Source organism: Delphinus delphis, chromosome 2, assembly GCF_949987515.2.
Source record: "Delphinus delphis chromosome 2, mDelDel1.2, whole genome shotgun sequence".
NCBI classification, from domain to species: Eukaryota; Metazoa; Chordata; class Mammalia; order Artiodactyla; family Delphinidae; genus Delphinus; species Delphinus delphis.
In genome coordinates this window covers 146870773-146886496 of record NC_082684.1, presented here as the reverse complement: position 1 = coordinate 146886496, position 15724 = coordinate 146870773, and the positions used below count along the sequence as shown (strand labels likewise).

Sequence of the window (15724 nt, the reverse complement as noted above, 5' to 3'; positions counted from 1 at the left end):
AAAGGATGGATTTACCTTATAAAGGATCAATATTAAATCAAGAGCAGACTTCCCAGCAGCAATATTAAAAGTCAGAAGACAATAGACATATCTTCAAGTTACTGATGGAAAATAACTGTCAATCTTGAATTCTACAACCATCTAAAACATCACTGAATAACAATAACAAAATAAAAATAACTGAACTTAACGTTCAGATCTTTATTAAAGAACTACTAGACAGGTATAAAGACACAGACGTAGAGAATGGACTTGAGGACACGGAGAGGGGGAAGGGTAAGCTGGGACGAAGTGAGAGAGTGGCATGGACTTATACTACCAAACGTAAAATAGACAGCTAGTGGGAAGCAGCCGCATAGCACAGGGAGATCAGCTCAGCTCAGTGACCACCTAGAGGGGTGGGATAGGGAGGGTGGGAGGGAGATGCAAGAGGGAGGAGATATGGGGATATATGTATATGTATAACTGATTCACTTTGTTATAAAGCAGAAACTAACACACCACTGTAAAGCAATTATACGCCAGTGAAGATGTTAAAAAAAATTTAAAAACTACTAAAGGATTTACTTAAAGGAAAGGTAATTGGATCCAGAAAGAACTTAGACGCAAGAAGCAAAGATAATTAAAAAGCAGTAAATATGGGTCAACAGAAATAGTAATGAGTATATGTGGTAAAGCCACACTAACGACTAAATATAGAGGTTTAAAAATAAGGTGAGATCAGTTGAGTCCCTCCCGCCAAAAAAGTGGAATGAAATCTTTAGACAGTAACATAGAGGATGGGTACGACTGAAGTTCATGTATTAAATTTCCTTCTAATATTTACAAGTAATGGTAGAGATTAAATTTTGTTTAGTATGCACATTAAAAATAGAATTGTAATTATATCTATGTATCAAAACAGTTATAAAAAATTTAATATTGATCATTCAGAGAACAAAAATAGAATGTATACCTTTCAAATTAGTACAAAGGAAAGGACGTAATTAAGAAAAATTATTTAATCCAAGGCAGAAAAATAGAAAAAAGAACAAAAAAGGAAGTCCGGTAAATATAAATCACAAAGTAAGAGGGCAAAAGGAAATTCTAAGATGTTTGGATATATTTTATTTTATTTTTTAATTAGTTAATTTATTTATTTTTGGCTGCATTGGGTCTTCATTGCTGTGTGCAGGCTTTCTCTAGTTGCGGAAAGCGGGGGCTGCTCTTCATTGCAGTGCACAGGCTTCTCACTGCAGTGGCTTCTCTTGTTGAGGAGCATGGGCTCTAGGTGCATGGGCTTCAGTAATTGTGGCACGCAGGCTCAGTAGTTGTGGTGCGTGAGCTTAGTAGCTCCACGGCATGTGGCTTCTTCCCAGACCAGGACTCAAACCTGGGTTCCCTGAATTGGCAGGTGGATTCTTAACCACTGTGCCACCAGGAAGGTCCCAGGATATATTTTATTTATAATAATAAACCTAAGTAGCCCATATCAAAAGAAGGACTCACAATAAACAAAAATACACACTAGCAAACTACAAATGATTTATAAACACATTTGTATATAACACAATGACCCACATAATATAAAATATGAGAACAACTGTCATTCCTCTTTTATACATTTGGAAATTTTTTTTAAAATCTCCTTAATAATTCAAGGACAAAAAAAATCATGATGGGTTACAAAATATTTGCAACTAAATGGCAATGAAAACACAAGATTTCAAGACTTGGTGAATGTATTAATGCAGCATTTAAGAGAAAAAATTATAACTTCATATGCATGTGTTAAAAGATTCAAAAATTAATGCAGACAAATTGTATAAAGAACAGAGAAAACCCAAAGAAACTAAAAGAAGCCAAATAAAAATAAACACAGGAATTAATGGAATAGAAAACAAAGAAACAATAAAAGATCAACAAAACCAAAAATTGCTTTTCTGAATAGACAAACAAAATTTGCAAAATGCTGCAATAGTTGATCAAGGAAAAATAAAATAGTATTAAGAACAACAACAACAAATATATATATATATATATATACATTTCTTTCTCAGATTCTTTTCCATTATAGATTACTACAAGACATTGAATATAGTTCCCTGTGCTATACAGCAGGTCCTTGTTTATCTATTTTACATACAGTAGTGTGTATATGTTAATCCCAAACTCCTGATTTATCTCTCCCACCACCCTTCACTAAAAAAAAAAGTTTTTAAAAATTATTTCTTATATGTGGAACCTAAAACAAAAAAACAGACTCATAGATACAGAGAACAGATTGGTGGTTGTCAGAGGTGGGGGGTGGGACGTGGGTGATGATGGTCAAAAGGTATGGACTTCTACTCATACAATACATAAGCCCTGTGAATGAAATGTACAGCCTGGTGACTATCGCTAATAATGCTGTATAGCGTATTTGAAAGTTGTTAAGAGAGTAAATCTTAAAAGTTCTCATCTTAAGAAAAAAAATTGTAACTATGTATGGTGCTGGACATATTTGCTAGATTTACTGTGATGATCACTTCATAATATACACACATATCAAATCATTATATTGTACACATGAAACATAATATCAATTAAATCTCAATAAAAAAAGAATTTTTAATAAATTATTACTTTTCCTCTGTTTCTCCCTTCCCTCTTCCTAATACTCCTATTATGGGAATGTTGTACAACCTGAATGGATACTCTAGTTGTTTTATCTTTTCTATTTTAAAATCTCTTTGTTGGGGCTTCTCTGGTGGTGCAGTGGTTAAGAATCCGCCTGCCAATGCAAGGCACATGGGTTCGATCCCTGGTCCAGGAAGATCCCACATGCCACGAAGCAACTAAGCCCGTGCACCACAACTACTGAGCCTGTGCTCTAGAGCCTGTGGCCACAACTACTGAGACCACGTGCTGCAACTAGTGAAGCCCATGTGCCTAGAGCCCATGCTCCGCAACAAGAAAAGCCACCGCAATGAGAAGCCTGTGCACCGCAAGGAAGACTAGCCCCTGCTTGCCGCAACTAGAGAAAGCAGGCGGGCAGCAACAAAGACCCAATACAGCCAAAAATAAATAAAATAAAATAAAATAATAAAATCTCTTTGTCATCTTATTCTATTTTCTGGAAAAAAATTAACAATATTACAACTATTTGATTTAATTTTTAAATTTTTAAATTACATTTTAATTTCCAAACTGTTGTTTGGAAAAATTCTTTATTACAGCCACTTGTTGTTGTTCAAGGATTAAAATATGTTCTCATCTCTCTGAGGACATTAATTATAGTTCTTTATTTTCTTTTAATTTTTGAATTTTATTTTTTTATACAGCAGGTTCATATTAGTCATCAATTTTATACACATCAGTGTATACATGTCAATTCTAATCGCCCAATTCATCACACCACCATCGCCATGCCCCCATAGCTTTCCCCCCTTGGTGTCCATAAGCTTGGTCTCTACATCTGTGTCTCAACTTCTGCCCTGCAAACTGGTTCATCTGAACCATTTTTCTAGGTTCAACATACATGCATTAATATACAATATTTTTCTCTTTCTGACTTACTTCACTCTGTATGACAGTCTCTAGATCCATCCATGCCTCAACAAATGACCCAATTTCATTCCTTTTTATGGCTGAGTAATATATTGTATATATGGACCACAACTTCTTTATCCATTCATCTGTCGATGGGCATTTAGGTTGCTTCCATGACCTGGCTATTGTAAACAGTGCTGCAATGAACATTGGGGTGCATGTGTCTTTTTGAATTATGGATTTCTCTGGGTATATGCCCAGTAGTGGGATTGCTGGATCATATGGTAATTCTATTTTTAGTTTTTTAAGGAACCTCCATACTGTTCTCCATAGTGGCTGTATCAATTTACATTCCCACCAACAGTGCAAGAGGGTTCCCTTTTCTCCACACCCTTTCCAGCATTTGTTGTTTGTAGATTTTCTGATGATGCCCATTCTAACTGGTGTGAGATGATACCACATTGTAGTTTTGATTTGCATTTCTCTAATAATTAGTTATGTTCAGCAGCTTTTCATGTGCTTCTTGTACATCAATATGCGTTCTTTGGAGAAATGTCTATTTAGGTCTTCTGCCCATTTTTGGATTGGGTTGTTTGTTTCTTTAATATTGAGCTGCATGAACTGTTTATATATTTTGGAGATTAATCCTTTGTCCGTTGATTCGTTTGCAAATATTTTCTCCCATTCTGCAGGTTGTCTTTTGGTCTTGTTTATGGGTTCCTTTGTTGTGCAAAAGCTTTTAAGTTTCATTAGGTCCTATTTGTTTATTTTTGTTTTTATTTCCATTACTCTAGGAGATGGATCAAAAAAGATCTTGCTGTGATTTATGTCTAAGAGTGTTCTTCTTATGTTTTCCTCTAAGAGTTTTATAGTGTCCGGTCTTACATTTAGGTCTCAAACCCATTTTGAGTTTATTTTTCATTATGGTGTTAGGGAGTGTTCTAATTTCATTCTTTTACATGTAGCTGTTCAGTTTTCCCAGCACCACTTATTGAAGAGACTGTCTTTTCTCCATTGTATATCCTTGCCTCCTTTGTCATACATTAGTTGACTACAGATGCATGGGTTTATCTCTGGACTTTCTATATTGTTACACTGATCTATGTTTCTGTTTTTGTGCCAGTATCATATTGTCTTGATTACTGTAGCTTTGTAGTATAGCCTTAAGTCAAGGAGTCTGATTCCTCCAGCTCCATTTTTTTCCCTCAAGACTGCTTTGGCTATTCGGGGTCTTTTATGGCTCCATACAAATTTAAAGATTACTTTGTTCTAGTTCTGTAAAAAATGCCATTGGTAATTTGACAGGGATTGCATTGAATCTGTAGATTGCTTTGGGTAGTAGAGTCATTTTCACAATATTGATTCTTCCAATCCAAGAACATGGTATATCTCTCCATCTGTTGGTATCATCTTTAATTTCTTTCATCTGTGTCTTATAGTTTTCTGCATACAGGTCTTTTGTCTCCCTAGGTAGGTTTATTCCTAGGTATTTTATTCTTCTTGTAGCAGTGGTAAATGGGAGTGTTTCCTTAGTTTCCCTTTCAGATCTTTCATCATTAGTGTATAGGAATGCAAGAGATTTCTGTGCATTAATTTTGTATCCTGCAACTTTACCAAATTCATTGATTAGCGCTAGTAGTTTTCTGGTAGCATCTTTAGGATTCTCTATTTATAGTATCATGTCATCTGCAAACAGTGACAGTTTTACTTTTTCTTTTCCAATTTGTATTCCTTTTATGTCTTTTTCTTCTCTGATTGCCGTGGCTAGGACTTCCAAAACTGTGTTGAATAACAGTGGTGGGAGTGGACATCCTTTTCTTGTTCCTGAACGTAGAGGAAATGCTTTCAGTTTTTCACCATTGAGAATGACGTTTGCTGTGGGTTTCTCATATATGGCCTTTATTATATTGAGGTAGGTTCCCTCTATGCCCACTTTCTGGAGAGTTTTTATCATAAATGGGTGTTGAATTTTGTCAAAAGCTTTTTCTGCGTCTATTGAGATGATCATATGGTTTTTATTCTTCAATTTGTCAATATGGTTTATCACACTGATTGATTTATGTATATTGAAGAATCCTTGCATCCCTGGGATAAATCCCACTTGATCATGGTATATGATCGTTTTAATGTGTTTTTGGATTCTGTTTGCTAGTATTTTGTTGAGGATCTTTGCATCTATATTCATCAGTGATATTGGCCTGTAATTTTCTTTTTCTGTAGTATCTTTGTCTGGTTTTGGTATCAGGGTGATGGTGGCCTCATAGAATGAGTTTGGGACTGTTCCTTCCTCTACAATTTTTTGGAAGAGTTTGAGAAGGATGGGTGTCAGCTCGTCTCTAAATGTTTGATAGAATTCACCTGTGAAACCATCTGGTTCTGGACTTTTGTTTGTTGGAAGATTTTTCATCACATTTTCAATTTCATTACTTGTGATTGGTCTGTTCATATTTTCTGTTTCTTCCTGGTTCAGTCTTGGAAGGTTATATCTTTCTAAGAATTTGTCCATTTCTTCCAGGTTGTCCATTTTATTGGCATAGAGTTGCTTGTTGTAGTCTCTTAGTATGTTTTGTATTTCTGCATGCAGTGTCTGTTGTAACTGCTTTTTCATTTCTAATTTTATTGATTTGAGTTCTCTCCCTCTTTTTCTTGATGAGCCTAGCTAATGGTTTATCAATTTTGTTTATCTTCTCAAAGAACCAGCTTTTAGTTTTATTGATCTTTGCTATTGTTTTCTTTGTTTCTATTTCATTTATTTCTGCTCTGATCTTTATGATTTCTTTCCTTCTGCCAACCTTGGGGTTTGTTTGTTCTTCTTTCTCTAGTTCCTTTAGGTGTAAAGTTAGACGCTTTATTTGATATTTTTCTTGTTTCTTGAGGTAGGCTTGTATAGCTATAAACTTCCCTCTTAGAACTGCTTTTGCTGCATCCCATAGGTTTTGGATCGTCGTGTTTTCATTGTCATTTGTCTCTAGGTATTTTTTGATTTCCTCTTTGATTTCTTCAGTGATCTCTTGGTTATTTAGTAACATAGTGTTTAGCCCTCATGTGTTTGTGTGTTTTACGTTTTTCCCTTGTAATTCAATTCTAATCTCATAGCATTGTGGTCAGAAAAGATGTTTGATATGATTTCAATTTTCTTAAATTTACTGAGGCTTGATTTGTGACCCAAGATGTGATCTATCCTGGAGAATGTTCCGTGAGCACTTGAGAAGAAAGTGTAATCTGCTGTTTTTGGATGGAATGTCCTATAAATACCAATTAAATCTATCTGGTCTATTGTGTCATTTAAAGCTTCTGTTTCCTTATTTATTTTCATTTTGGATGATCTGTCCATTGGTGTAAGTGAGGTGTTAAAGTCCCCCACTATTATTGTGTTACTGTCAATTTCTTCTTTTACAGCTGTTAGCAGTTGCCTTATGTATTGAGGTGCTCCTATGTTGGGTGCATATATATTTATAATTGTTGTATCTTCTTCTTGGATTGATCTGTTGATCATTATGTAGTGTCCTTCCTTGTCTCTTGTAACAGTCTTTAGTTTAAAGTCTACTTTATCAGATATGGGTATTGCTACTCTAGCTTTCTTTTGATTTCCATTTGCATGGAATATCTTTTTCCATTCCTTCACTTTCAGTCTGTATGTGTCTCTAGGTCTGAAGTGGGTCTCTTGTAGACAGCATATATATAGGTCTTGTTTTTGTATCCATTCAGCAAGCCTGTGTTCTATTGGTTGGAGCATTTATTCCATTCAGGTTTAAGGTAATTATCGATATGTATGTTCTTATGACCATTTTCTTAATTATTTTGGGTTTGTTTCTGTAGGTTCTTTTCTTCTCTTGTGCTTTCCAGTTAGAGAGAAGTTCCTTTAGCATTTGTTGTAGAGCTGGTTTGGTGGTGCTGAATTCTCTCAGCTTTTGCTTGTCTGTTAAGCTTTTGATTTCTCCATTGAATCTGAATGAGAACCTTGCCAGGTAGAGTAATCTTGGTTGTAGGTTCTTCCCTTTCATCACTTTAAGTATATCATGCCACTCCCTTCTGGCTTGTAGAGTTTCTGCTGAGAAATCAGCTGTTAACCTTATGGGAGTTCCCTTGTATGTTATTTGTCATTTTTCCCTTGCTGATTTCAATAATTTTTCTTTGTCTTTAATTTTTGCCAATTTGATTATTATGTGTCTCAGCGTGTTTCTCCTTGGGTTTATCCTGTATGGGACTCGCTGTGCTTCCTGGACTTGGGTGGCTATTTCCTTTCCCATGTTAGGGAAGTTTTCAACTATAATCTCTTCAAATATTTTCTCGGGTCCTTTCTCTCTATCTTCTCCTTCTGGGACCCCTATAATGCGAATGTTTTTGCGTTTAATGTTTTCCCAGAGGTCTCTTAGGCTGTCTTCATTTCTTTTCGTTCTTTTTTCTTTATTCTGCTCTGCAGCACTGAATTCCACCATTCTGTCTTCCAGGTCACTTATCCATTCTTCTGCCTCAGTTATTCTGCTATTGATTCCTTCTAGTGTATTTTTCATTTCAGTTATTGTATTGTTCATCTCTGTTTGTTTGTTCTTTAGTTCTTCTAGGTCTTTGTTAAACATTTCTTGCATTTTCTCGATCTTTGCCTCCATTCTTTTTCCGAGGTCCTGGATCATCTTCACTATCATTATTCTGAATTATTTTTCTGGAAGGTTGCCTGTCTCCACTTCATTTAGTTGTTTTTCTGGAGTTTTATCTTGTTCCTTCATCTGGTACATATCCCTCTGCCTTTTCATCTCGTGTATCTTTCTGTGAATAGTAAAGGTTTCTTGATGCACTGTGACTGTTTCCACAAACTGATTTCACCAGGAGTCCCTCATGTGAGGACGTTCTGTCAGATTCTCTTGGTGTGTCAACTGTCTTCAGGTTCAACATATGAATGAAGTTTGGAGGTTGGTGTCCATCCTGCTAGTGTTGGAGGGTCTTCTGCAGAGGCGGGGGGTGGCTGTGGCTCACCGTGGGGACAAGGACACTGGCAGAATTTCTGGTAAGTACTCAGCGGGAGCCCTCCCAGAACCTGCCATTAGCCCCACCTAATTATACTTCTTTTTAAGTTTTCTTCTATTCCCTGCATTACTTGGTTGTTCCAATTTGCATTTTTCTGTTTGGTTCTTGGCTGTCTGTTCATATTAAAGATGAAGTACAAATATTCTGACTGGAAGTTTTGTGTACATGAATCTAAAGATTGTTGACTAGTGAGCTTCAGCATGGTGAACTAGTGGGGCCATTATAAATGCCAGGGTTTTTTCATCCTATACTAGTTAGCTTCCCTGTAGAGGAATTCTCCAGTCTACATAACAGGTGCACTGGGCTCCTGCATGCATATGGCGAAGAGAATAGAGCTGGAGGGGATCTCTTGAATCAGTATTTAGATTTTTACAATGCAGACTTTCACTCAATCTCTGTATTTTCAGAGCAGAATCTCACTCAGTCCTCAATTGTGCAGAAAGTAAACCTCCAGTTATCTGCTGTAGTACGGGAGGAGAGCTGGTAATCAAAGTCCTATGCACTTTCAACCAATCCTATTTTTTTCCAGACCTACATTTGCCCCTACCTTTAGACGTACCAAGTTCTACCAAGTTGAAAAGGGACAAATCCACCTGCCCTGAAGCCTCATCTCTCCCACTACAATGCTTTTAGTAGCTTAGCAAATAGATAGCTCAGCAAATCAAAACTAGTTCAACAGATACCAGTAACTGACTTCAAGAGGCTTCCCCTTTTGGATTTTTTTATTTTTATGTGGAACATTTTTAAAGTCTTTACTGAGTTTGTAAAGCAATGTAAACATTGCTTCTGTTTTATGTTTTGATTTTTTGGCCTCGAGGCATGTGGGATCTTAGCTCCCCAACCAAGGATCGAACCTGCATGCCCTGCATTGGAAGGCAAAGTCTTAACCACTGGACCGCCAGGGAAGTTCCGGCTTCCCCTTTTGAACAAAGCTGTTTCTAACAAGACAAGAAAGCCCCCATAGTCATGTAACTAATTAATGCTCATTGATTCCCCTTTCCTCGTACCTTATAAATATAGACAACAGTACAAGAGCAGGGACCCTCAATTGGAGCCTTTTGGGGGAATGGCTTCACTATGCCTGGCCCTAAGCATAACTCTGTGGAATAGTAAGAACTTGAGGAAATCGTGCACACTTTGATGCTTTCCTGCCTAAAATCAATAAACATTATTTTTTCAATTTTATTGAGAAATAATGCACGTACAATAACTATACTCATTTTAAAGTATATTAAATGAGTTCTGACAGATGTACATGCTCCTGAAATCACAATCAACACAGAAAATTTCTATCACCTCTAAGAGTCCCCTGTAACCCTTGAAGTTCATCCTTTCCCTTCACTCCTGGCCCCAGGCAACCACTGATGTGCTCTCAGTCATTATAGTTAGTATTTTCTAGAATTTCACACACTATGGACTAGTGTCTTGCTTTTTTCAGAATAATTTTGTGATTCATTCATGTCATGTGTATCAGTAGTTGTCTCTTTTTTAAAAAATAAATTTATTTGTTTATTTTTGACTGCATTGGGTCTTCATTGCTGTGCATGGGCTTTCTCTAGTTGTGGCAAGCAGGGGTTACTCTTCATTGTGGTGCGTGGGCTTCTCATTGCAGTGGCTTTTGTTGCAGAGCACAGGCTCTAGGTGCGCAGGCTCAGTAGTTGTGGTGCACAGGCTGAGTTGCTCTGCAGCATGTGGGATCTTCCCAGGCCAGGGATCGAACCCGTGTCCCCTGCATTGGCAGGCAGATTTTTAACCACTGGGCCACCAGGGAAGTCCCAGTTGTCTCTTTTTTATTGAAGAGTAATATTCCATTTTATGAATGTATTTCATAATTTGTTTATCCATTCACCTGTTGATGGACATTGTTTCCAGTTGTTCACTATTGTAAATAAAGCTGCTGTAAACATTTGAATACAAGTTTTTAGGTAGACACATTTCTCTTGTGTAAATACCTAGGGCTAAACTGGTTGAGTTATATGACAGGTTATATGACAGTTGACACTCTTCCAAAGTGGTTGTACCATTTTATATTTTGACCATCATTGTACAAGGTCCAATTGTAGCACATCCTCAATAACACTTTGTACTGATGGACTCTCTAATATTTAATATTAGCTATCTTAGTGGATATGTACAATATTTCACTGTGGTTTAATTTGCATTTCTTTACTAATGGTGTTGAACATAATTTCATGTGCATATTGACCATTCATATGTCTTCTTTTGTGAAAAGTTCATTCAAATCTTTTGTCTAATTGTTTATTGGGTAGTTTGTCTTCTGTGTATATATTATGTACACGGTGAGGCAAGAATCAATGTTCATTTGTTTCCATAGATACCCAATTGTTCCAGACTTTCCTTTCCCCATTGAACTGTTCTGCTTTTGATGAAAAGCATCGGACCACACAGGTAAGGATCTATTTCTGCTCACTGTACTCCATTCTTTTGACCTTTCTGTTCATCTTTTCACCAGTTCCACACTATCTTGATTACTGTAGCTTGATGCTAAGTCCTCAAATCAGGTAGTATAAAGGTAGTATAAGTCCAACATCTTTGTTCTTATTTTTAAAAATTTCTTTAGATAGTCTAGGTCATTTGCATTCTAATATAAATTTTAGAATCAGCTTGTCGATTTCTATAAAAAGCTTACTGGTATTTCTGTTGGAATTGCATTAAATCTATACATCAATTTAAGGCGAAGTGACATCTTAACAATATTGAGTTTTCCTATTCATGAACATGCTATATCTCTCCATTTGTTTAGGCCTTTAAAAATATCTCTCAGTAATTTTTTATAGTTTTCAGTGATGAGATCTTACACTTCTTTTATTAAATTTATTCCTAAACATTTTGTGTCTTAGTGTTATTATAAATTGTTTAAAGTTTAATTTTCCAATTATTTGCTGTTGATAAATAAAATCATAAGTGATTTTTGCTATCTTATATCTTGAGACGTTGCTAAATTCACTTATTAGGTCTAGCAGTTATCTGTAGATTCCTTAGGGATTTCTACATAGACAATCATGTCATCTACAAATAGACAGTTTTACTTCTTCCTGTCTAATCTTCATGGCTTTTATTTCTTCTTCTTGTCTTAATGCAGCAGTTAGGACCTCTAGTATAATGTTGAATGAGGTAGTGAAAACAGACATGCTTGCCTTGCTCTTCAACCTAAGCCACAAAGTACACATTAATTCATCAGTAAATATGATGTTTGCTATAGATTTTTGTGTAGAAGGCTCTTATCAGGTTGAGAAAGTTTCTTTCTAGTCCAATTTTTTTATTATAAATGGGTGTTGGATTTTGTCAAATGTCTCTTTGCAATATTGAAATAATCACATTTGTCCTTTGTTCTGTTAGTATAATTATACTGAATGATTTTCAAATGCTAAATCAACCTTCCCTTCCATTACCCATTTCCAGAAGTCAAAAATTCTCTAGGCTGTGTGAAAAAAAACCATGACTACAGTGGTTTAACCAAACATGGGTTTATTTTTCTCACTTAACAAGCTTGAAGAAAGATAGTTCAGCACGATTTATCAGCTTTCCAATGTCATTAATGTCCCAGGCTCTTTCTTCTTCCCTGTTCTATCATTCTTAATGTATGGCATGCCTCTTCATGATCTCAAGAAGTGTTAATGCACTTCTTGGCAAAGATCTTCATCTTAGGTAGAAAAAGGAAAGGGGGAGCAAGCAGAAAGGAACTGGGGACACTTATCTCAGAAAAGTAATACTTTTTTATAAATCCTTAGTAGATTTCTTCTTGCATTTCAAGAGCCAGAACTGTGCCACTTGGCTACATACAGTTACAAGAGAGTCTGAGGAAGTAAATTTTATTTTCCCTTTTTTTTTAAAACTAATTTAAAATTACTTTGTTTGTAAAAATGAATCACTGTGCTTTGTTCCTTATTTTTTCATTTTATAATAAAAAATTTCAAATATGTACAAAAGTAGACAGCATAGAATAATCACAATCATGCATTCATGACGTGACTTCAATTATCAACTCATGGCCAACACCATTTCATCTTTACCTCTATCCACTTTCACATACCATATTATTTTGAAGCAAATCTCAGACATTATATTTACCTATAAATATTTCAGTAGGCATCTCTACAAGATGAGGACTTTATAAATTATCACATCTAAAGAAAATACCATTATCACATCTAAAGAAAAAAAATGTAATTATTCCTTAATTTCTTCAAATATCCAATCAATACTCAAACTTCCAAGAGGTAAGTTTTTAAGCTGGACACATTTCTTCTGTCCCCCACCCCCAAATCATGATTCTATTGGTAAAAAAGGAAAAAGAGAGTATATATTGAGTAGGCAATCTACAGCACCTGCCACACCATTTGTATTCAGTATACTATAAAAGTAGCTTGTCTCAAGAACGTTTCTGGGGCAAATAATACAATATTCTTTCTATAGTTAAAAATGTTATCAAATGAGCGTTTTTAGTTAAAGGTGGCATTAAAACAGTAGCATTAGACTTTTTAGGAGCAGCCAAGTTTTCCTCTTTAAGAGGTCTAACTTTACTGGCCAATGAGACATTTGTCAATTTTTTAAGCCGTTACTCACAAATCCCAGCTAACTGAAGTTATTTGTATCTACAACATTTTATGTTCCTTAGGCACTGGCCACACGTTAAGTCATATTTGTATATTCTATAACTCCTAGTACAGAGGAGACACTGAGTAAATGAATATTTGTTAAATGCATGGACGAGATGGAAGAAAGTAACCAAAGCCTACTAAAGGATGCTACCAGTCATCCATAATGATACTACTGAAATAAGGAAAAAAAGGACTTCTAGAGTAAAAAATCCAAAAAAAGCTGATTTATACATTTTTTTCCTCCACCATGTTTAATTTCCCTTGTATCCTTGGATGAATTTTTTTAAAACATCTTCAGGATATCTCTTATATACAAAAGTTTGTTTGAGTTCCACCAGTGTTTTAAAACATCCTATTTGTTTAGAAGTAATTGAAATTAGGAAGGAAATGCTTTCAAATACTCCAGTTGTATCAATATTTTGTTGAAATGGCATTAAAGAAGGAGATAGTGTAGTAGTTAACTTGCATGTCAATATTAAACCACAAAATATATAAATTTAATAAAGCTACTGCTTAATATTTACTCTAAATGACTTAACATGCTAAACCTCACTGTTAAAGTAGTAAAGACATGTAGCCTTTGAAAAGAACATAGGTTTCAGAATCAGATCTGGGTTCAAATCCTATAGGTTTGCTTACTGGGTAGTTGTTTATCTTTTCAAAACACCTATTTCCTTTAAAATAAGAATAACAGCACTTACCCCAAAGTGCTGTTGTGAGGATTGAGTGATACAATCAATAAAATTACCTGGAATATAGTAATCACCCAAGAAATGTTAATTGTCACTATTATGTAAGTGATTTAACTACAAAACGTTCCATTTACTAAACATAAATAAACCCAAAACAAAGTTTAATATTCTAAAATCAGATAAAAACAAACTCTTAGCTTTCAATAAAGAAAATTGCCCTCTCACCTATTTTTGAATACACTAGAATCAAAGGCCAGAAGAGTTCTTGTCTGCTTACAGTGAAGTTTGCTTAACAGTATTTATTTTCCTGAGTTATGTGACGAAAAGGTCTTTTAATGAAATTCCTATTTTCTTATCTCTAAAGAAATAAATGAATGCTCCCGGTACTGCTAATTCACTCCAAGTCTTCCTGCACCTGAGTTAAACACATATTTAACAACACCTGCATAAATTTCTAAAGGAAGCACATGAGTAAAAGCAATATTGAATCTTTGCTCATTTTATTATGAAAACTTCACTACTTCGTAGAAGAAGGAATAAATCTTTCACCTTAGTCTTTGTATTGTAGTAATTCATATACCAAAATAATGACCTAATACTGTGGATAGATTCATACACACACACACACACACACACACACACACACACACACACACACTCTGACATATATACTTCACTAACAGGACTCACTTTCCCAGAAAATATTAAGTAATCATTGTACCTTTTGTGGCAAGATTTCTAGATACTGAATTCCTAGTAAGACCTTTATGTTTTAATTTTTTTCTCTCTTCTTCAATTTGCTTTTCTTGTTGATATAATTTTTCTTCTCTCTGAATTATTTTATGTTCTTCAGCTTTTCTTTGATGTTCTTTCCAGGTTTCCAATTCTTTAGTTGCTTTTATCCGTTCATTTTCTTTCATATCTTCTATTCTTTTCCTCTCTTCTTCTTCAATCTGAAAAAATTAAAATTACCAAATCCTTTAAAACATACAAAAAGCAATATTTTAAAAATAAGAAATTCATTATAATAATTAGTTATTTTTACCTTTAAACACTTGTCATTAAACCTGCAGCAACAGTTAGCAGTGAATAAAGAATTAAAATGGGAACGGTAAATGATTTAGCAGAATGCTCAATGATATGGTGTCACTGAACAAAGGTCTTAGTTCCAGATTTACCATTAACTATTGATATGTTCTTGGGCAGTCACTTTCTCTAGCCTCAGTCTACTTGCATGTAAAATGTGGACAGGCATTCAATTAAATGATATCTAAGGGCTTGGTTAATAAAAAAAAAAAGGGCTTCCCTGGTGGTGCAGTGGTTGAGGGTCTGCCTGCCAATGCAGGGGACACGGGTTCAAGCCCTGGTCTGGGAAGATCCCACATGCCGCGGAGCGACTAGGCCCGTGAGCCACAACTACTGAGCCTGCGCGTCTGGAGCCTGTGCTCCGCAACAAGAGAGGCCGCGACAGTGAGAGGCGTGCGCACCGCGATGAAGAGTGGCCCCCGCTCACCACAACTAGAGAAAGCCCACGCACAGAAACGAAGACCCAACACAGCCAAAAATAAATTAATTAATTAAAAAAATAATAAAATAAAAAAAAAAAGGAAGAATTTATTACTCTGAAAGTTAAGTCACTTGTCCCCAAATCTTTACACACACACAAATACACATATGCAAACATTCGCCTTTCTACCAATGCCAGTCTTACCTTGTCTTAGGACTGAAGTTGTGCCGACCTTCACCTGAGGAATGAGGGAATAATAAGAAGGGAATAGGAAGGAGGAACTAGGGAGTTCGTCTCTGGTGGGTGGAAATGTTTGAACTTTGAATCCTGCTGTCAACTATGTTTGCAATAGCAGTTATTTGACATTT

General features: G+C 35.6%; 1 protein-coding gene across 2 annotated transcripts in view; it reads right to left on the bottom strand.

The window, feature by feature from the left end:
* The window catches only part of DNAAF4 (dynein axonemal assembly factor 4), a 74180-nt gene that overhangs the window by 20453 nt on the left and 38003 nt on the right, over positions 1-15724 (bottom strand). For both annotated transcript variants that reach the window (XM_060005935.1, XM_060005936.1), the window contains exon 4: positions 14571-14802. In XM_060005935.1, coding sequence (XP_059861918.1) covers positions 14571-14802 — 232 coding nt within the window. The remainder of the gene's footprint in view (positions 1-14570; positions 14803-15724) is intronic.